Source organism: Rhinopithecus roxellana, chromosome 9 (genome assembly GCF_007565055.1).
Source record: "Rhinopithecus roxellana isolate Shanxi Qingling chromosome 9, ASM756505v1, whole genome shotgun sequence".
Taxonomy (NCBI): Eukaryota; Metazoa; Chordata; class Mammalia; order Primates; family Cercopithecidae; genus Rhinopithecus; species Rhinopithecus roxellana.
In genome coordinates this window covers 123,227,978-123,250,034 of record NC_044557.1, presented here as the reverse complement: position 1 = coordinate 123,250,034, position 22,057 = coordinate 123,227,978, and the positions used below count along the sequence as shown (strand labels likewise).

The window sequence follows — 22,057 nt, the reverse complement described above, 5'->3', positions numbered from 1 at the left end:
ACATCATTCTGACAAATGACCTTATGTAGGATCTCACTCTTGCTATTTTCTTAGTGTCAAACACAAGAGGAACCAGGAACTCTTTCTGGCATTTCTACTAATTACTATGTTTACTAAAGATACCTCTTTGGGCACATATGCAGCAAGCAGTCATTTAATAAATGCCTTCTGATAACCAGAATGTAGCTGCTCATGGCTCTTTAAGTATCATATCCAGAACATGAAGGGTTTGGAGAGAAGTTGCATAATGGACTTGCCCCTTTCCTCAATGGGCAGGTAATGTATACAAAAGAACCCATACCCAAATTATAGAATTTTTATTTTCCAATACTATACAAAAAATAGACTGTATATCTTAACAGATCCAGAAACAGTCCAAATTAAATGTGGTTTTTTCTATTTTAAGTTATTCTAAGTTGCTAAGGTGATAATCCAGTTTTGAGCTCTACTCTCTTCCACTGATTACTTGGCTCTCATAAGCATAAGAATTCTTGCTCTATTTCCCACAAACTCCATAAATTGACATTTCTTTTTTTAAGAAGGGGATATTTTCTTCTACACTTGAGTCCTTACATCTGTGAGATTTCATAAGTATCTGAGATTTCACACTCTTGCTATTTTCTTAGTGTCAAACACAAGAGGAACCAGGAACTCTTTCTGGCATTTCTACTAATTGCTGTTTCTCATTCCTTAAATATCTGTGAATTCATAATATTGAATCTGCCACAAAAACCATCTTGAATATTTCTAAATTCATGTTTTTTTCTAAATCCATCCTCTTTTTAATACTTCCTTTAAGGGGCAGAGTACTTTACAGTAGATTAATTTTTTGTTTTTTAGATTAAGTATAGGTAGATGCCCAGAAAAGTGATTCTCCAATATTTTCTTTCACAGCCATCCCCAATACCCACCTTCATCCATTCACCCGACTTCCCACCCCGATTTCTATCACTTTTCCCTTTTTGGCAAGAGACTTGAGGGTATTTCACTCAACTAAAGAAATTGCCACTTTACTCCATTTTGCCTTGTTGAAAAGTTAGTAGCAGGGCAGGATGCTCAAGAAACAATGTGATCAAAAGAATATGTTTGAATTTAAAAAAGCAGACTAGCTGGTAGAAAAAATAATTTAACAGTTATGTTGAGTAAGCACAATATTTCTATAGAAAGACAAACTTCTACAGATCCACTCCTCTGAGACAATGCTTCAACAGCCTGTTCCTTAAAGCCCTTATTTAGTATATGTTAATATGATACCATTAAGCAATAATTTAAGGATGGTAAAAAAAAAAAAAAAAACTTTTTTTTTTTTTTTTTTAGCATAGACTCCAGTTGATTCTGTAATACAACAAGCTGTTTCCAGACCACTGGTCTCATAATAAATATTGAGACCTATACTACTGATAGACAGAATTTATTAAGCTTTTCACATGTGATAGCACATAGTTTTAATTGCATCCAAAGTACTAACAAAAGCTCTAGCAATCAAGAATGGCAGCATGTTATTTTATAACAATCAACACTTGTGGCTTTTAAAATTTGGTTTTCGTAAGATAATTTATACTGAAGTAAATCTAGCCATGCTTTTAAAAAATGCTTTAGATCACTCCAAGCTTGGCAATTAACATTTGGCATAAACAATAAAACAATCACAACTTAATAAATAACAAATACAACATTGTAGGCCATAAACATATACAGTATAAGGAAAAGGTGGTAGTGTTGAGTAAGTAGTTACTAGAATAACTTGGCCTTTATGCAAATATGTCTAGAGACTTTGGTTCACTCAGCCCTGACAGTTTTCAAATTAGGGGACAGGTTCTACAGTATCATTTTACAATTTCCAACACATTGAAAACAAGTAGAAAATGATGAGTTGGTTTTTATTAATGCATTACATCCTCAAGAGTTATCACCAACCCCTCAGTATAAAAAATTTTCTAGTTATATTAGTCATATAACTTGGTGTGCTTATTTTAAATAGTGCTAAATGGATTAAATGAAGACAACAATGGTTCCCCTAATGTGATTGATATTGTCATTTTCACAAGCTTCTAGATCTAAACTTTCAGGCTTTTGAACTGAACATTGCTGACAGTGTTCATAGTTCAGCCTACTGATCATACAGTATGCTTGATTCAGAATGTTATTTTGTAGAAATTAAAATTTTAACCTGGTGAAAAATAAGTTGATAGAAGTGGTATAATAAACAATACACTGAAATGTTTACTGTCATAAACGGTGATAAATAAGGATGTAGGAGGTTCCACTCAAGTCACCTAGAAGTTTGATTACATATTGTTACTTACAAAACTATAATAAATTGGATGCACAGCTGTTTACTTCAGTCTGGTATCTTCAACCAAAATATGTACCTTATACCAAAACAGTGCTTATTCCAAAATATTTTTTGTAGCTGGTAGTTCTTCCCTTGGAGGTAAAGAAAATATACCCAAACTTTTAATTACCAGGATTCAGATTATTTAAGAGAACAATTTTAGTTAAGAATCAAATATACAGAGATTCAAAGAGGGGGGAAAAAAGGAAATATTATAGAAAACAAAGGTCAAACTGGCATTCCAGATCTGGAGCAATTTTGTAAAGTAGGAAAACAACTATGACAATCTGTAGCTTCTTAGATCATTCTAGTGAATGTCCCCAGGTACTATAGGTGTTTTTATAACGGTGTTTCCTAAATAAAGGAACATAAATGTACACTAAAGGGTGTTTCCCAGGAATAGAGTTGAAGATACTTTCATTTGTTTAACCCACAAACTATTTGGTCAAAGGAATATGTAAAGCTAAATAAAAGCACATCTGGTAGAAATTCATGGCAATGCATGTTGACAAGATGTGCTTGGACCTCGCTTGCAGCATCTGGCAGTGGGTAGCAGAACAAAGGTAGGAATCTCACAGGCTCTCCTGTGTCTGTTCTGGAAGAGGCTCCGTGGTGGTGGCACTAGCATTTGCAGCCGAATTCAAGACTTCTCCAAAATCACCACCAGCAGGCTTGGTTCCCCCTACTTTAGACTTTAAAAAAAGTTCAAAAAAGGGAAAGACATTATGAAACATAAAACTAGCTGATTCTGCATAAAGTAACTCTAATTTACTTTCAAGAACAAATACATCAGCAACCTTATAGCTCAGTGATTATTATATATGTATGGAATTTAGTATTGTTGTAATGTTCAGTGTGGTTTTATAGTAAAAACTCATGCATTCTCCCTTGCTGAAATATTCAGATTGGTAAACTCTACCCCTCCTCTTTCCCCCTGCTCCTTGTTCTTCACAGGGAAGTGTGTCTAGAGAACTTTGTAAGGCCTACTACTCTAAAGTACCTAGTGACCTGTCTTTACACTTGCGTAACATTTTGTATTGCACCGAATTGCTCACTTAGCTACACTCAGTCAAGAAATATTGAATACAACATGGGAAAGAAATATTTATTTTCTTTTTCTCAGTTACAGTATAAGCTTTCTAACTCTTTACTACTTAAAGTGTGGTTCAAGGACCACAGAGTCAACATTACCTTGGAGCTTATTAGAAATGCAGGGTCTCAGATACCCTTTCTACCCCACCCAACTCTAGCTACAGAATTGAAATCAACACTTGAACAAGATCCCTGAGTCGTTCATGTGCACATTATAGTTTGTGAAGCACTACTACAATCTATCTGGCCTGAAATTTTGCCAATAAGCATTTATTTCAATATATCTGCCTTGCATTTGTATAATACTTTTTCAAAACCCTTAAACATAACATGTCACTTCATCCTTTTCAATGCTAATCTGTATATGCTCTCTCACTGTTACACTGTCCAATAGGACACCTAACATTAAGACAACAGTCAGTAACCATAGATGCAAGAAGCTCATAGTGGGTTTGAACTTGACCTTGCTCTTAGCTCAATCTTAATTGAGTGGTCAGAGACCCCTTATTTTCACTCTCATACTTTTTGGTCTGCCATCCAAAATGGTTTGGGAAATGTGAATAATGTGTGTTCATCAAATCTCCTTGCAGTTTAACATGTCTAAAACTGAACTCCTTCCCCCCACAACTAGCCCCTTCTCTATTCTTTTTTAAGACTTTATGTGGCAGTAGCACCTACCTAGCTGCCCCAGCCTGACACCTGGAGTTGTCCTTGATTCTTATCCAACTTGGTCTACATCCAATCAATCTTTTTTTTTCCTGTCATTTCTCACTTCTAAATAGCTCTAGACTTGGTCCCACTGCACTAACTTAGTTCACTCTCCACGCTCCCTCATCTTTGGCTTGAAGTACAACTCCTTTCTTCCAACTAATCTGCCTGTCTCCAATTGTTCTCCCCTTTGATGTGCAGGGCAGCCAGTGATCTTTCTAACATTCACAGAAGAATGCACCACTTGGGTTGTTTAAAACCCTTCAATGGCTTCCCATTGCCCCAAGTTCAAACTCTGCAATGTGGCCTATCCATCTCTCTAGCTTCACCTCCTGCTCGATATCCTACAGCACAGTGAAGTTCTTGGTGGTCCTCAAAAGGACCCCCAAACTTCAAACATTCCCTTCAACCTAAAATCCTCTATTTACATTACTGAACCCTCTAAGAGGTCTTCTCTGACCTTCCCTTCCACCAAGCCAGGTGAACTTTCTGCTACTTGTCCTCATCGTACCCTCAACTTTTCATGTCAGAACCCTTACCTCACTTTAGTTTCATTGGCCATTTAATTGTCTAGACATCTTGCAGAAGGAGTCCATGTCTCTCTTGCTCACTGTGGTAACTCTGGTGCCTAATACTCATTGCCTGGCACATGGCAAATGCTCAGTAATCAAAGATGAATGAATCAGCCCAAAATCTAAATGGACCTCATGTTTAATTAAATTAAATGTAATTTAACAAAAGTATATCCCCAGCATATAATTTTACAGCTTCCTTGGGATACTTAGGATATCTGTTTAATACACTATGCTTTTTTTTTTTTTTTTTTTGAGACAGGGTCTGGCTCTGTCACCCAGGCTGGAGTGCAGTGGCATAATGACAGCTCACTGCAACCTCTGCCTCCCGGGGATCAAGTGATCTTCCTACCTCAGCCTCCCAAGTAGGTGGGACTACAGGTGTATGCCATCACATTGGCTAATTTTTCTATCGTTTTTGGCAGAGACAGGGTTTTGCCATGTTTCCCGGGCTGGTCTCAAATTCCTGGACTCAAGTGATCTGCCTGCCTTGGCCTCACAAAGTGCTGGAATTACAGGTGTGAGCCACTGTGTCCAGCCAACACATTGTTTTTAAATTACATTTTTTAATCTGAATGGTGCCTAGTCATATTTTAAAGCAGATTTCATTATAATTTATAGAATCTAAATATATTCAGGAGAGTATATAGTGAATGACCTGGAAGTTTCTCCTCATGTCCAATGTCAAAAACACATAAGATTCCTGGTTTTCAAATTTGCCATTTCAAAAATTAACACTTGGGGCAGATTTCAAGGAGAGGCTATAACAGTCCTAACAATATTGAGAACTGATTTTTAGTAATCCTTGACTTCCTGCAACTACAGTTTGCTTTCAGATATATGATTTGGCACTAAGAAAAATAAAGCAGGTCTCTTGAAATGACATAGAAGAATGACTCTTACATACATTTTTACTCATCAGATGCATATTGAGCAACATGCCAAGAACTGTTCTAAGCCTTTGAGAAGTATCAGTGACCAAAAAGAACAGGTCCCTGCATTTATCGCTCACAAAGCATCCTGCTAGTGAGGGCTGAATGAATAAGTTGTAGGATTGTGGGTGTACAATGTAACTCCTCTTCTGAAAAAACATTCATATGTCTGCATACAAACAGAAAAGGTGTGTACTAATGTTTGTATGTACAAGAAAAAAACGATCTGAGGGGGTGGGGTGGTAGGGGGTGATAGCATTAGGAGAAATACCTAAGGTAGATGATGGGTTGATGGGTGCAGCAAACCACCATGGCATGTGTATACCTATGTATCAAACCTGCATGTTCTGCACATGTATCTCAGAACTTAAAGTATAATAAAAAAAATTAAATAAAAAAGATCCAGATCACTGTAGAGTGTTTTATTTCAATAAATGTACCCTGCTTTTAAAGATGCATTTCGTGACTCAAAGTTCTCAAAGACTAAACTGAATATTAGTTTTTAAACTGACTGATATAAAAACATTTAAGATACTAGTTTTACTCCTTAAAATACATCCCGTATAACCGTATAATTATCAGAGTTAGGAAGTAATGAAAATATGGGTTTTATACAAACTCTGTAGAGAGGGTCGAGGAGTAGATAGGAACTAGACAACTTTTGAGGTTGCTTGTGATTCTAAGAGTTGATGACTTCATAGCTTTGAATATAATCTCAAAGATAATATAATTTACAAATCAATAAAGCTCATTATTATGGGCAAATGTTCACCTCCACTGAAATCAAAGAAATCAAAAAATAAAAACTGAATCATAAATCATCATCATGGCATCATTATAATAATAAAAATGTCCAACAACTGAGGACTGAACAAATAATACCCATTATAAGGTAATATAGGCCAGGCACTGTGGCTCACGCCTGTAATTCCAGCACTTTGGGAGGCTGAGGTGGGTGGATCACGATGTCAGGAGATCGAGCCCATCCTGGCTTACACAGTGAAACCCCGTCTCTACTAAAAATACAAAAAATTAGCCTGGTGTGGTGGCACACGCCTGTAGTATCAGCTACTCAGGAGGCTGAGGCAGGAAAATCGCTTGAACCCAGGAGGTGGAGGTTGCAGTGAGCCGAGATCACACCACTGCACTCCAGCCTGGGTAACAGCGAGACTCCCTCTCAAAAAAAAAAAAAAAAAAAAAGGTAATATACAAGCAGCCATTGCACATAACATTGAAAGAGAATACTAACTGATACAGGAAAATGATTATGATGTATGGCTACTTCTTTTTTTAAAGCATAACAGCGTAACAGTACATACATATATCACTGTCTGAGTGGTAGGACCAATTTTTTGTTTTCTTTCTTGTGCTTCCTATATTCTTGTTAATTGTTGACAAGAAAGTTATATTAAATTTTGTCCACCCTCAAAGGTACTTGAAATGAATAAAGCAAAAAGCAGCACAAATTTCTAAAGTGCCATTGCTTTGTAAATTGTCCATTTCCTTTCAGTAGTGGCATGCTGCCATGCTACAGCATACACTAAAAAGATACTGAGTACATAACACCTTAAATGTCCACTAGTAACATAAGGAGTAAAGTTCTTTACATTCTTTAGATATTTTTAGAAAGAAATATTAATGTCAATGATTTTCCCACACCAAAGTTAATTAAGACACCAGGCAATGTATCAAAAACACCCTGTTCATCTCTCTACTTGCCTTTAAGTTTTCGACCTTTTCTTCAAATGATTTAAAAGTTGGGGAGTTTCTATGGAGAGAAAAGAAAAACAAATAGTAAATACAAATACTGAAAAAAAAATCCAACTAGTTTGAAAATATCATTGATTATATTCCTCTTCAACATTATTCTCAATCGGCAAAAGAACAGATATAATTATCTGTATCATATATGTGCAGACACATACAAGTATTTATAATGTAAGATTCTCAATTTCTGATCTCATATTTTTAAGAGTATGCATTTGATTCCACGAATAGGGCCAGTCTCAGACATAAGTAATATAGATATGGTCAAGTACGTGTGTGAGGAGAGGGAACGAAGCCAGGTAAAATAGCAATTCTGTCACTTCCCCAACCAACTTGTCATGGTACAAGAATATGCCACCATTAGATCAGTTTAATTTTGGTTAAGGTACTATGCTCTAAAATCCCCATTTTGATTCACATCTTCCCTGGCAGAATTTCTACATGAACATACATCACCCAAGTGGGACAAGCTTATGAGATTCAATATCAGGGAGCAGCATAATAGACAGGGAAAGCAGGAACCAAAAAGAAGGGGGAGAAGCATAGAAACGGCTTTGCCTACTTCACAACGCTGACCCAAAGGATGAGGAGAGCACGCTGAGCCCACAGGACATTCATTCATCCATGTTACATTCACATCTATCCATATTAATTAAGGAGGATCACAGCGCCTTTGTCTCTCACAAAGGCGCTTTGGACAGAGGGTTTCCAATGCTGTTATCCTATCCAACTGACCTTGAATATCCTTCCTACTACCAAGATGAAAAATGCAAAGAAGGGAAAAGGGATTTCTTCCTTCCCACGGTGGTGATGGCAGGACAGTTAAGCCAACAGCTCTCAAAGTGTGGGCCCCAGACCAGCTGCTGCTGCAGCTATCGGGAAGTCATGCACAATGCCAATTTTCAGGTCCCACCCCAACTCTACAGGATCAGAGGCCCTAGAGGTGGGGCCCAGCAAGCAGGGGTTTCACAAGCATTCCAAGTGATTTTGATGGACACTGAAGTTTAAGCCAAACACGGATTGTTAAAAATCCTCTACCTCTCTAGAGAGGTTAGATGAGGTAATATCACTTGCAAGTGCTAATGAAAGCAGACACTAGAATTAAATCATAGTTGGCTTCAAATGTCACAGTGGGACGAGGGAAGTGAAAATGGGAAGGATGTAGAAAAGGAGAGTGTAACTAAAGCAAATGCAGACGGAGGTGGTGGGACAAGAGAAGGTTTGTTAACAAGCAGTGCTCACTTTGTGAAGTAAACAGATTTCAGACAGGAAATAAAGGTTTTACAAAATAAAATAGAAATAACTTTTAAAAAACAAAATCAAAACATTTAACAGATCTCTTGCACCCATCCCAACATTAGAGGACGTGTAGCTGAAAACTGATAGAGTGGTTAAACACACAGCTTGTTTCAAGGGGAATTCTAGTTCCCTAATTCAGAACAGTTCAAGTTAAACATCTAATTAAAGAAAAATAAAGCATAAGACCAACTACATTTCATAAAAATATACTTTACCTCATAGCAGGCATGCTAATTGAATGCTGAATGGAACGTATACTAAGAGGCAGCATTAAAAAGAGATAGAAATAAGGTTAGTATAGTGGTGCTTCAACATTATTAAAAGCTGACAAAACTTAGCTTCCCAGGAGCTTTATTCTTTTGGTGCCATGAAGAATTACCTACTTTTTGAGGTGGAGGGGATCGAAGTTATTCCAACATAATTTACTTTTATTCAGGAGCCAATTAATTCCCAGGAGTTACTAGAGCTAACAATACCACCTTGCATTTTATAGCACTTTGAAAACTAAAGTGCTTTCACCTAGAGCTGTAAGGCATACAGGAGTTAAATGAGTTACCCTAGGTCACAGCAGAATCAAGAATAGAACTTGGGTCTTCTAATTCAATGTTTATCGCCTCCCCTCAAAAATGAAGCATGCACACACACACACATACACACATATACACATACAAGCAAGGACAGGGAAGGACCCCTAGTAAGTCAAGGGGTAACTGCCCACTCAACGACAATGCAGTTCACTGACCACTCAGGTTCAAGGTTATCTACTCTTAGCCATCTCCCATAGAGACCACCTCACGAGATAAGAGTGCCTTCATTCCTAGGCTCGTAAAATGACTGTATTCTGCTAATATTGTTACTATGCTTATAATAGTTTGACCACTGGCATGACTTTGGTAAATAAACTTTCCTTTGGTTAAAGTGTGTAGGTTCAAGGTATTAATTCTCAGTTATATTTAAATATTTTGTGTGCTTATGATTTCCTTTTCTTAAAGACTCATTTGTTACAAATGGTAACATGTCTTCAATGTAGCTCCTCAAATCTAACTTTGCATTAATATCTGATAACATGGAGAATGATTGTGATATATGGATATATGTCAAATATGCTGGGAATCTGTGTAATCAAGATTATCAATGAAATATTTAAGCATCTCTGTACTCAATGTCTTACATAACAGGAAAAGATACATGTAACTCATCATTCTCTCTATCCTACAATGGTGGTCAATACCTACGGTATAAGACTATAATAATCTATTCTGGGAGGAATTTGATAAATTTCCTACCTGGATCTATCAAAGACTGTTGGTCCCAGTCTCTAAATTTACAACACCAGAACTCTAAGTGCCACCTGTTCTTCCTCAGACCCTTCTGCTGAAGCTGCCTGGAATAGTCACATTGCCACAAACTACCTTCTACCATAACTGATATGGTAAGTGGATCAGTGAAGCACCACCCACCACCGCTAACCTCCCAGTGGCCTACAAACTGTTTGGAATGTATGAAAAATGAAGGAGTGAAGACAATTAAGACTCTTATCCTAGCATATTGTAATTAGGACACTAAGCTTCTGGACACTTAGATGTTGAAGAAGATCTGGCGGGACCAGGTGAAAGCTGACAGAACGCTGAGGAAACCAGTTCCCAAAGAAAGAATCGAATACAAGCACAGAGAGAGGTAGAGCAAATGAGGTCAGGAGAGGTGATCATGCAGGGAATCCGGCAGGACAGGAGAGGAATAGGTTTCTTGGTTTCTATAATAGAAGCTACTTCAATTTCCCAGTTGATGGAGCTGGTTTGGGTGGAGCCTGGCCTTGCTTCCTTTTCTCTTCTTGAATTACAAAAAAACTTTGTATTTGTGCAACACATTCTTCTTTTTAGGTAAGCTAAAAGTTACATAGCTTTCTGTTCCTAATAATCAAAACTCTTCATTAGGACATTCATTCTGGCAGAAATCACTGAAAAAGAAGGTGAGTAATGGCCAAATACGTGATAAATTCCTTGTCCAGGGGACCCACACATTGAATTTAATAGTATCAACAAAATGAGGAAACAGGTGGATAAGTACACATTTCAAAATTTCACAGCTAATTCTAGTCACTGTCCCTAAGAACCCATGTAAAATATCACTTCCTCCAGCAGTGGATTGGTCGGGCTCTATACCACTTTACCCAGCACATACCTACTAAATATGTTTCAGTGGTAATATATAAGGAAAGGCAAGGAAGTGGTTAGACTAAGTGTTTATTTTGTGAAAAAATCACTAAAGTGAATTTGGTATTGAGCACTTTTCTGATTATATCACCTTGAAGATAAATATACAGAATAAAATCAGTTAATAGAGTCAAAGACAAGGTCTCTCTGCTTTTACAGTAGCTATTTTAGCAGGAAGAAAAGGAGCACACATTAGCTTCAATTCTATCTGGTTGCTGGATCCTCCCCATAATCCATAGTTAGATGAAATTCAATTTTGTTAATAACTAGTCATAATCTAACTATAGGGTGGCTGTTCTTTCATTTCTGGCTTCTCTATAGCAAGTTACACAAAGCTTCAACTTGATGAGCATCATTTTCAGTTTCATTCAAGCTTAAATGTAATATGGAAACCTTCAAAAGCAAAATGTCATGTTGCTACAGGACCAGAATCATCTCTAATAGATAGGTTGTAAGAATTAGTTACCATCTATAAGGCACATTTTATTAAAAATGTTGTATCTTATTTGTAACCCTCAAATACATTAATCTGTAATCAAACTAGGAATGCAAGCCCGGGCTCCTCAAAACACTGAAAAAAAAATCAGGATAATCTGATTCTCAGTAAGTACTCTTCAATCTCATACTGCATTTACTTTTATTTGAAAAGTCTTTTTTTAAAAAACAGCTGAACTGATTTTTTTAAAAGAATTCCTTGTTTCTAACAGTTATCAGATCCTTTCATCCTTAATAATAATAACAGGGGAGGGGGCAGAGGGAGGAGAAGGAAGGAAGTCACAGCACAGGAAGGAGGAGAAGAACAGTTAATGGCTAACATGTTGGAATGCTTACTATGTACCACGTATGCTTTTCACAGCTATCGATGTAATATTATTCCACTTTGCCCTCACACAATCTCTTGATGTTGTGGTCACAGCGGCTATTGTTCAAAGTGCTGGACAGTGCCCAGAGGGGCACTGTCTTAAACCACCTTTACTCTGGGAAGGCCCAGGAGGACAGTGCAGGCTCCGGGACTAGGCGTGCTTGGTTCCAGTCCTGGTGATCAGCCACTTACACCTGCTGGGCAACCTTGGGGAAGTCACTTAATCTCTCTATGGCTCAGTTTCCTCATCTAAAATATCAAAACAATAATAGTACCTACTTCTGAGGTACTATTGTCTCACTGGGCTTATAAATGTTAATTGTTATTATAACACGTGACTTTAATTGAAACACGAATTAACATCTACTGTATATTATACTTTCACATATGCATAGAAAATATGCAAACAGGAGGGGAAATATAAGCACATCACCTTGAAGCTTTCAAATTTCAGCATTATTTTGGTTTTCAGCTCCACCCCTATAGTCTACAGCAATGCCTGGCACATAGTTAGCACTCAATAAATACTTCTGAGTGAAAGAATGAATGAATAAATGAATAAACAATTTTGATAACTAAAATTGGGAATATGAGCATGAAACACAGAAAAGTTCATTAAAGTGTTTCAAATTCTAATCAAAAGACATTCTTTTTCTGACACGAGGAAAGAGATCATTTCTCTTCCCATTAAGTGGTGGAAATTTTCAGCAAAACGGAATTGTCTAGCAAGACTTTAATGAGCCCAAAACAAATAAATATCTACAGGGGTACACGAAGAAACACACATTTAAAAAGGAGAAATTTTCTTTGGAAATAAAGGCAAAATTAATTAGCACTTCCTCTTAAATATACCAAAAATATTAGACAAATGTGTCTACTGAATATTACAGTATGCTTTTAATAATACCAAAATTTTATGTTTAACCCTGGCACTGACTGAAATGAGAAGGTTCTTTTAAAGTTTCCCTCAAAATGCTAATGGCATGAGTCAATACTTTCATATAGGCATAGAAAATACGCAAATGGGAGGGGAAATATAATCATACCACCTGAGGGAAAAGCGGGCTGCTTCAGGACCACATCCTCCTTGGCCTCACTACCACCACCACCCCTCATTCTCAGGACATCAAAAGCAGCTCGCTCTGTTTCCTTATACATCTCCCTCCCCACAAAAAAGGCATAAGGCAAATATCTAAATCCCAAGTGCTGATTTATCAACTATGTAAAATAAAAACTGTTGCTGAGTCTAATACATTCAGGTTGGCAAAACTGGTGCATTTTCTCCTTCTATATCCATAATTACATTAGGGAGTAAAATCACTGGTATAAGTTTGCCAGGTAAAATGGACCTAAAACAAACAGTGAGTGGGATTAAGGATTAACCAACTAGTCATAGCACTTAGCAAAAGGAGCCTACTGCATCCATCTCCGTGGGATTATTGCTGGGATTGTAACACTCAAAATCTACAGCCTAAGCTCTCTTTCCTTGGATAGTTCTTGAGGGAATGTGGCCAATATTTGCCTCTGTGACTCACATAATCTAAAAGATGTAGGTTTTTTTTTATGTATGTGAACACATTAAATCAGAACACAATCACTTCTTGGCCTTGGAATTATTTTTTAAAATGCTTTTACCTAACCTTTGATTTGTAAGAATTACAAAGTTTAACTTTCAAAAGATAATCTCATTTCTCTCATTTCCAAATTTTAATCAAAAGCCTTACTTTAACCCTCACATACTGATGGGCAATTAAATATTCATAAAAACTTAATATTTATTAAAAACAAGACTGAAAATGGTACAGCATAATCTCAGTATTTTTTAAATAAAATGGACAAAGTGACTGTAAAATGAGCTAGAAAAGGGTTGCAAAACGTAATTTGTTGTTGATGAATTAATAAGACAGCACACACTGAGCCATATCTAGGTATGGCTTTAAGGTATAGAAAGGTATTCTTTAAAGGTATAGAAAAGTCTAGTGGTGTGTACTGAAGAAACATCGTCCTCAATAGCCCTTACTTTTATATCTTATATTGATGTTTGCATCACATCTAACATTTTATAACCAGTACTGATGAGGGTCTTCCATTCTTAACTTATCCCAAGTCCCCACTTTTCCCCTACTCCACTCTAAGATTTTAAGCTTGATTCTAATAAAAGCCATGTCTTCTTTACGGTTATGCCCATGGGACCTGTCCACAGTAGACACTCTAATGTCAGCAGAATGGGTGATGTATTCAGTTACTTAGAGCACTTTTTAACTGAATGCCAACGATGCACAATCACCTATCATTGGTTACTTGATTTTTTTAGCATAATTTTAGCTTTAAATAGTTCAACATTTAGAGTTTATATATCCCTATAATTTACTCTGACTTCCAGGGCTAAGTGTCACCGAGACAGAAGCTATAAGTACCTGTTTGCTTACTTAAAAAGGCAAGTAGCTAGACTACCATGAGTGATTGCTTAAGAAAATAATCTTCATCAATAGGAACAGAGATGAAGACTACTATATTATCCTTCCTGCTTACATTCTAAAGACTTTCCTCCACCTTAGATGCCTCCAACAACTAATTAGATAATCATAGAGTCTGCCTGGGAAAGACAGAGGTTTGCTCAGCATCACAAAGTCTCTTTCTATAAGGCATAGTTTGAGCTAACATCTTTTTAATGTGCTTTTTTTAGCTTAATATACTTTTTCCTTTTTCAAACCATGAAGTTGCCTTGTGGACATTGAGAATATAACAAGTATAAAGAAATAATAAAATCGTAAAAACTATAAGCTAGTAAAACAAGTATTAAAAAGTACAGAGTAATGGTAGATTTTACCTTATGTATATTTTACCACAATTTAAAAAAAAAAAAAAAAAAAGTAGAGTAACCAATAGAAGATGGAAGACTAACATCAGGAGGCAGTACATATGCAGTCTATTACAATTGCATAATGAAACCCAGGTGAAGAATTCCAACATCCTTACAAAAGTACCAAAGAAACAAAAGCATCAAAAACAAAGTCAGACATTAAAAGGGAGGAATTTTGCATGCCACGGTAAAGCTGCTTCTTTTTACCAAAGAAAAAAGTAAAAAAGAAATGTCAAAATCATTTCCATATCCGTTGAACCACAGTGTCAAATACTTCTTTTAATTTATCAATTACCCATGGTATACAAGAAACCCTCCCTTGAAATTAGGAATGCACTAGAGAAAAAGATACTCCAAATGCAAGAAAATTATGTACTGGACAAACACGATCATCCAACATAGCATAGTAATCTAATCTCAGCACACTTTTCTTATACAACTGCTAGACTGCAGTGATGGTTCAAACTCTCCTTACCTAAAGGAATGTGAAAAGGCTTGCAATCTGTAAGAAGCCAGAGTAAGCATTAAAAAAGAAAGAAGTTCTGATAAATCTAAAACAATTAAATAACCTAAGTTTTAAAACGTATAATGTTTTCCCTGGGCTCTAAACTGCTACACAATTCAGTCAGCATAGAGAAAATGAACACCTAATAGATATATACATAATTGTCAAGAGAATTCAAGAAAGCTATGTTTATTACATTATGCTTAGACGATGACAGTCCAAATATAATGAGCGAGGAATTTAGTTATTTTGTATAAAGTATAACACATAAATTGACCAAACCTATTCAACCAAGAAATTCTGGTTGTAAGATACACTTTCCCCACAAATGCAAAACACAAAGCCATGCAATCTGAGCATTTTTTAAAAAACACAAATCTTGCATGCCAACAGAAGCACAGCTGACTTAAACCACATTTGTCATTTTCATCACTATCCTAATCCACATGAGTGAAGGGGGGACACAAAAGCACTGTGAAGGGTTTTATCAAAATGGCAAGGAAAACTCTGCAGACTAATCTAAAGTACAAATGCAAAAAAAAAAAAAAAGGCAACAACTCAAAATCAAGATTTTGGCCTAAGCATGAACGCAGTTACAGCTTACCGGTTAGAATAAATCAGTGCACAAATGAGCATGTTGTAATCACACCATGGTATAAAATGTCACATACAGAACATGAAGCCAAGTTTGAATCGAAGCGTGCACTTCAACGCTCCTGTTGTCACCCCTAGTAACACACCAGGCTTTGCCCACAATCACAAATTTGCAACCAAAGACATACTTACCCTGCATGATCATGAAGAATTAAAAAGACACACAGAAGTTCACAACCAGAACTTTTCAACAACCTTAAATGATCATCAGATGATCATTTGATGTCAGAATGCTCGGCCTAGAAGACCTTAGGTGAGTCTTCCAGGTACGAGTTTGAAGGAGTGCCCTCCCTCACTCTAACAGAAGTAGCTAGCATCAACTACAGCCAAGGTCAGGAAACAGATGCAACAACAATAACATTTTAATTTGCGTCAGCTACTTAATGAGCAAGGAAAAACAAGGACATACTTTACGTCTTCCAGTTTTTTGGTGATGACTGAGCCAACAGATGAAAAAGCAGCTGAGGCCTTCTGTCCAGCCTGGGACAAAGTTTCAGATGTCTTCTTGTAACTATATTAAATTATAAACACACAGAGCAAAGAAGGGTCAGCTGATCTTTTCTAATATTAATTGTTTCAAGTGCAGTGGTCACCACCTGCTGGAGAACTCTCAAAAAGAGAAAACATTTTTCAGAACTTCTAAAATCCTTCATAACCAGCAGGGCAGCATCACCGCATCTTCGTATGTTCAACCCTAAGCTCAGGCACAATCTTCTGCAGTGCCCTAGTCCAGCCAGAAAGACAGAGGCCTATAAAGTCAGGGCCAAAGAAGTCAAGGTAAGGGCTAAAAATAATCATAAAACAAAGATGAAAATAAGCAAAGGCCTGAAAGAACTCACACCTCTTGTTCTTTTCCAAAATCTAAACAAATTTTGAATTATTCCACATAATCTAAACAAAACAAAAATGAAATCAAATTCCTCAGATGCCTTTGTCAACTTGATTTCCTAAAAAAGGGCCGGAAGCAATTAGTTGTTGGCATAAGTAGGACTCATTTGTATTTTATTATCCAAATACATTTTATGGGCATACTTTTTAAAAAATTTTGCATGTCTTTAGAGCTACCAAATAAGGACTTCATGGACTTTCAACAAAGTATGTAAAATATGCAATGCTTCAGATTATTCTAGTTTGGTATCTGCTATCACGCAAAGGTATGATTTGCCACCTCCTTCCCAGCTACCTGGAGATTAGAGAAGGGAAAAGCAAAAACAAAAAAACGACGACAACAACAACAAAAATAAAATAATATCGTACCTACCAAAACAATTCCCACATTATGGGAAAGAATGCTCAGGCATTTTCACTTACCCTGTCAAGATCAAATACCAATAAAAAAACATGGTTTATGGTAATACTGTCGGAAAAAAAGTTTCCTGTATGTTTTCCCACTGCCAACTTAGATGGGTAGAAAATGGACCAAAAGATTGGGGACTCAAGTACTGTCATGTTAAATACAGTTGGCCTCACTTCTGAGAGTTAAATTGTAAAACAACTTCTACGCTCACCAGCTCTGCCGATGGTTCTCAATACAGAAGACAGAGCAGTTCGGATTCTGCTGCTAGAAGCTTGCTCCTCCTTGTGCCGGGAAACAAAACTGCATTATGATAATGCTATATCATAGTATATGTGGTCATAAAGACAAAAAGCTTAAGGGATTGACCTCTGCCAAGAGCATATATCTGAGACTATGACCTGAGAATCTTATGATACATACAGAGCAAGGTTAAAAAAATAAATTAATAATAATAATAAAGACTGGCTCCAGACCTGAGTTTGAATCCCCATCCACACTTTGAGAGGTTTGTGACCTGAAAACTTAATTTGTCTGAGCCTGTTTCCTTATCCAGGGTTATCTTGCCACCCATTCTTACTGGGTTATTCTGAGGACTAAAGGACACAATGTACATATTTGTGACAAGTCAATACATAACACTTATGGGACTTGAATTTTATTTCTCCAACTGGCTAGCTTTCTTTCTGTTCCTTAGAATATTTCTTTCTGTTCCTTAGAATAAATGGTCTGGAAAAATCTAAGTTACGAAAAAGGCAGGTACACTTGAAAGTCAGAAAAAAAAGTATGCCGTGTCGTCCAAAGAAAAGCTGCTGAAGCATCCTCATCCTCTTTTTCTTCCCCTCCCCAGACAAAAGGCACGACAGTGTCCTTTACATTCCCAAGGGCAGTGTATGATCAAGGGAACATACGCAGATGTTGCTGTCACGTCTTGCCACCCTTTGGCAATGTTCTGTTTTAGTTCCTGTAGAGAATTGATTCCAAGTTTCCGCTTGATCTCTGCTAGATGCTTCTCTTTTGCTGCTAACACTTGAGACAGAGTCTGGATTTCTTCTTCTACCTATGAGGAAGGGGTTAGGGTAGGAATGTAGCAAAAGTCGTTCAGTAAGTTAAGATTATTAGCACAGAACTATATTGAAAATTCCAGTCATTAAACATTTTTTTGAATCATTTATCTTTCTCTCTAAAAACAATGTATAATGTTATTGAGTAAACTGGTTATTTGCTGATCTCTCCTGTAGAGCTTCTCTCTCCTCCTCCATGGGAGCTCTTTATAATCCCATCTTAAGTTGTTTTGGGCCTTCTCCTCTCTCCCTATACTTCCTTACTCAGCTATCTCATGTAAGTTTAGGACTCAAAGTTCTACACACATAATACTTGATAAAGTACTCTAACATCCACTCTCCCAACCTGTGGGTCTGCCTTTCCAGCCTAGACATTTCTATTTGAATGCCTACAAAACTTGTATTTGTATACTAAATCAAAATAATCTCCATCCCCTACCAAAACACATATAACCAAGCCAAACCCAAATCCAACCTCCTTGCATATTTGATGAGTATATATACTGGATACATATACTCAGTCCCTGTGTCTGGCAAAGTCATGGCCATAATAAACCAAACTGCCTCCTGAGAGCCCTGTGGTAGTTTCGTGTGAACCCCTTGATGCTGACTGCCCAGACTTGGCTAGGTGGTTAGAGGTGGGCCCTGACCCACTGAGAGCCACCCATCAAGAGCCAGTGGATGAGCCCGGTGTGAAAAGAGGTGCTCAACTATTCAATCGCTCTCACTCAGGAATCTAGTTTGAGAAGTAAGATGACATTATGAGTAGAAGCTGAAATGACTTGAAGAAGCCTTGAGGTAATAGGTAGGCCACAGTGAGATTATGAAAGGTATGGAAAGCTTAAATATGACTGAGGAAGCTAAAACTGTAAGCAGGAGCTATGAAGAAAAGGAAAAAACGGACAGAATAGAACAAAAGGCTAATCCAGGAAAAAAGAGAAAAGGGTGGACTCTGTTTCAGAAACAGGGAAGAGAGCAGACAGTCTATTTCAGAGAAAAAGAGACACCATGTGGAAGAGACTTTAGGTCCCAGGAAATTGAAAAACTAGCCCCCTAAAGTATATCCATTAACATTCAAGACCCTCAGAGAAATGCGTCTCCTGGCTTGTTGCAAAGCCATACTCTCAGCCCTGACCTGCATGGTATTTCTGTGATTTCAAAGACAACATGCCCCTTTAAAAATAGCATAGAGTCAGTCAAATGTATTCACAGACGATTAAATCTTTAGAGAACACGAAACAAAGAAAATCAGTGCAACGGAGAACAGGATAAATCAAATGTGATGCAGCTGCCAAGAAAGAAAAAAAAAAGAAGAAGAAGAAGAAGAACCTACATCATCACTCAGACAAGATTAACTGGAACAGAGGTCCCTCAGAACAAATAAATAATCCCCTGTGCTTGTCAGAGTCACAAGTACTGGACCCAGTTTTGTAAGTCACATTTTAAGATATACACTGACAAAGTGGAATATGAGAAGAAAAGGACAAAAAAAGAGGAAAAAATAAGGTTCAAAATTAAGTAAATTAAATGATTTGCCCAAAGTCATCAAACAAATAATGGAGGAACCAGAATTTCTATCTAGGTTTTCTGAATGCACGTCTCAGTTTACTGGCTGAATTCTCATGTACACTCTCTTAAGCTTCCCAATTCCTCTGTTTCTACTTCAAACTCCAAATCTTCAGACACTTCTAAGAATAGACTTAAATGGTAAGTTTCCCACCCCTTAGCCTTCTCTGAGGTACTCACTTCCTCTAATGAAAGCTGCAAAGACAAACCACTGTAAATCTTTCTGAACAATGCACAACACAGTATATTCCCCACCTTTGTTGGGTAGCTTGTGCTGCTAACACACCTAGCCCAGCACATCATGGCTGCGATTTCTTAATTCAACATACACATGTAAAATAGAGTGACCTGGGGCGGAGCAAGATGGCCGAATAGGAACAGCTCCAGTCTCCAACTCCCAGCGCGAGCAACACAGAAGACCGGTGATTTCTGCATTTTCAACTGAGGTACTGGGGTCATCTCACTAGGGAGTGCCGGACAATCGATGCTGGTCAGCTGCTGCAGCCTGACCAGCGAGAGCTGAAGCAGGGCGAGGCATCGCCTCACCTGGAAGCGCAAGGGGGAAGGGGATCCGTTTTCCTAGCCAGGGGAACTGAGACACACAACACCTGGAAAATCGGGTAACTCCCACCCCAATACTGCGCTGTAAGCATACAGGCACACCAGGAGAATATATCCCAATCCTGGCCGGGAGGGTCCCACGCCCACGAAGCCTCCCTCACTGCTAACACAGCAGTCTGCCGCGATCTATCCGCAAGGCAGCAGCGAGGCTGGGGGAGGGGCGCCCGCCATTGCTGAGGCTTAAGTAGGTAAACAAAGCCGCTGGGAAGCTCGAATTGGGTGGAGCTCACAGCAGCTCAAGGAAGCCTGCCTGTCTCTGTAGTCTCCACCTCTGGGGACAGCGCACAGCTGAAGACCAACAGGGGAAGTAGCGGGAGCCGGTGCAGACGCCAACGACTCTGTCTGACAGCTTTGGGGAGAGCCGTGGATCTCCCAACGCGGAGGTTGAGATCTGAGAACGGACAGACTGCCTGCTCAGGTGTGTCTCTGACCCCTGAGTAGCCTAGCTGGGAGAAATCCCCCACTAGGGGCAGTCTGACACCCCACACCTCACAGGGTGGAGTACACCCCTGAGAGGAAACTTCCAAAGGAAGAATCAGACAGGTACACTCGCTGTTCAGCAATATTCTATCTTCGGCAACCTCTGCTGCTGATACCCAGGCAAACAGGGTCTGGAGTGGACCTCAAGCAATCTCCAACAGACCAACAGACAGTCCTTCTGACTGTCAGAAGGAAAACTATCAAACAGGAAGGACACCTATACCAAAACCCCATCAGTACGTCACCACCATCAAAGACCAGAGACAGATAAAACCACAAAGATGGGGAAGAAGCAGGGCAGAAAAGCTGGAAATTCAAAAAATAAGAGCGCATCTCCCCCTGCGAAGGAGCGCAGCCCATCGCCAGCAACGGATCAAAGCTGGTCAGAGAATGACTTGGACGAGAGGAGAGAAGAAGGCTTCAGTCCATCAAACTTATCAGAGCTAAAGGAGGAATTACGTACCCAGCGCAAAGAAACTAAAAATCTTGAAAAAAGAGTGGAAGAATTGACAGCTAGACTAATTAATGCAGAGAAGATCATAAACGAAATGACAGAGATGAAAACCATGACACGAGAAATACGTGACAAATGCACAAGCTTCAGTAACCGACTCGATCAACTGGAAGAAAGAGTATCAGCGATTGAAGATCAAATGAATGAAATGAAGCGAGAAGAGAAACCAAAAGAAAAAAGAAGAAAAAGAAATGAGCAAAGCCTGCAAGAAGTATGGGATTACGTAAAAAGACCAAATCTACGTCTGATTGGGGTGCCTGAAAGTGAGGGGGAAAATGGAACCAAGTTGGAAAACACTCTTCAGGATATCATCCAGGAGAACTTCCCCAACCTAGTAGGGCAGGACAACATTCAAATTCAGGAAATACAGAGAACGCCACAAAGATACTCCTCCAGAAGAGCAACTCCAAGACACATCATTGCCAGATTCACCAAAGTTGAAATGAAGGAAAAAATCTTAAGGGCAGCCAGAGAGAAAGGTCGGGTTACCCACAAAGGGAAGCCCATCAGACTAACAGCAGATCTCTCGGCAGAAACTCTACAAGCCAGAAGAGAGTGGGGGCCAATATTCAACGTTCTTAAAGAAAAGAATTTTAAACCCAGAATTTCATATCCAGCCAAACTAAGTTTCATAAGTGAAGGAGAAATAAAATCCTTTACAGATAAGCAAATGCTTACAGATTTTGTCACCACCAGGCCTGCCTTACAAGAGACCC

At 38.2% G+C, this 22,057-nt stretch overlaps 1 protein-coding gene across 2 annotated transcripts in view; it reads right to left on the bottom strand.

Moving 5' to 3' along the window:
* The window catches only part of TPD52 (tumor protein D52), a 132,415-nt gene that overhangs the window by 1,476 nt on the left and 108,882 nt on the right, over nt 1-22,057 (bottom strand). The window contains exons 3-6 of one of the 2 annotated variants that reach the window (XM_010378487.2): nt 18,008-18,156; nt 16,212-16,313; nt 7,359-7,407; nt 303-3,027 (exon numbers count right to left, since the gene is read on the bottom strand). In XM_010378487.2, the coding sequence (XP_010376789.1) occupies nt 2,908-3,027; nt 7,359-7,407; nt 16,212-16,313; nt 18,008-18,156 (420 nt within the window). In that variant the 3' untranslated portion in view covers nt 303-2,907. Of the gene's footprint in view, nt 1-302; nt 3,028-7,358; nt 7,408-16,211; nt 16,314-18,007; nt 18,157-22,057 lie in introns of those variants that run through there. The other variant, XM_030937562.1, reaches the window with a different exon arrangement.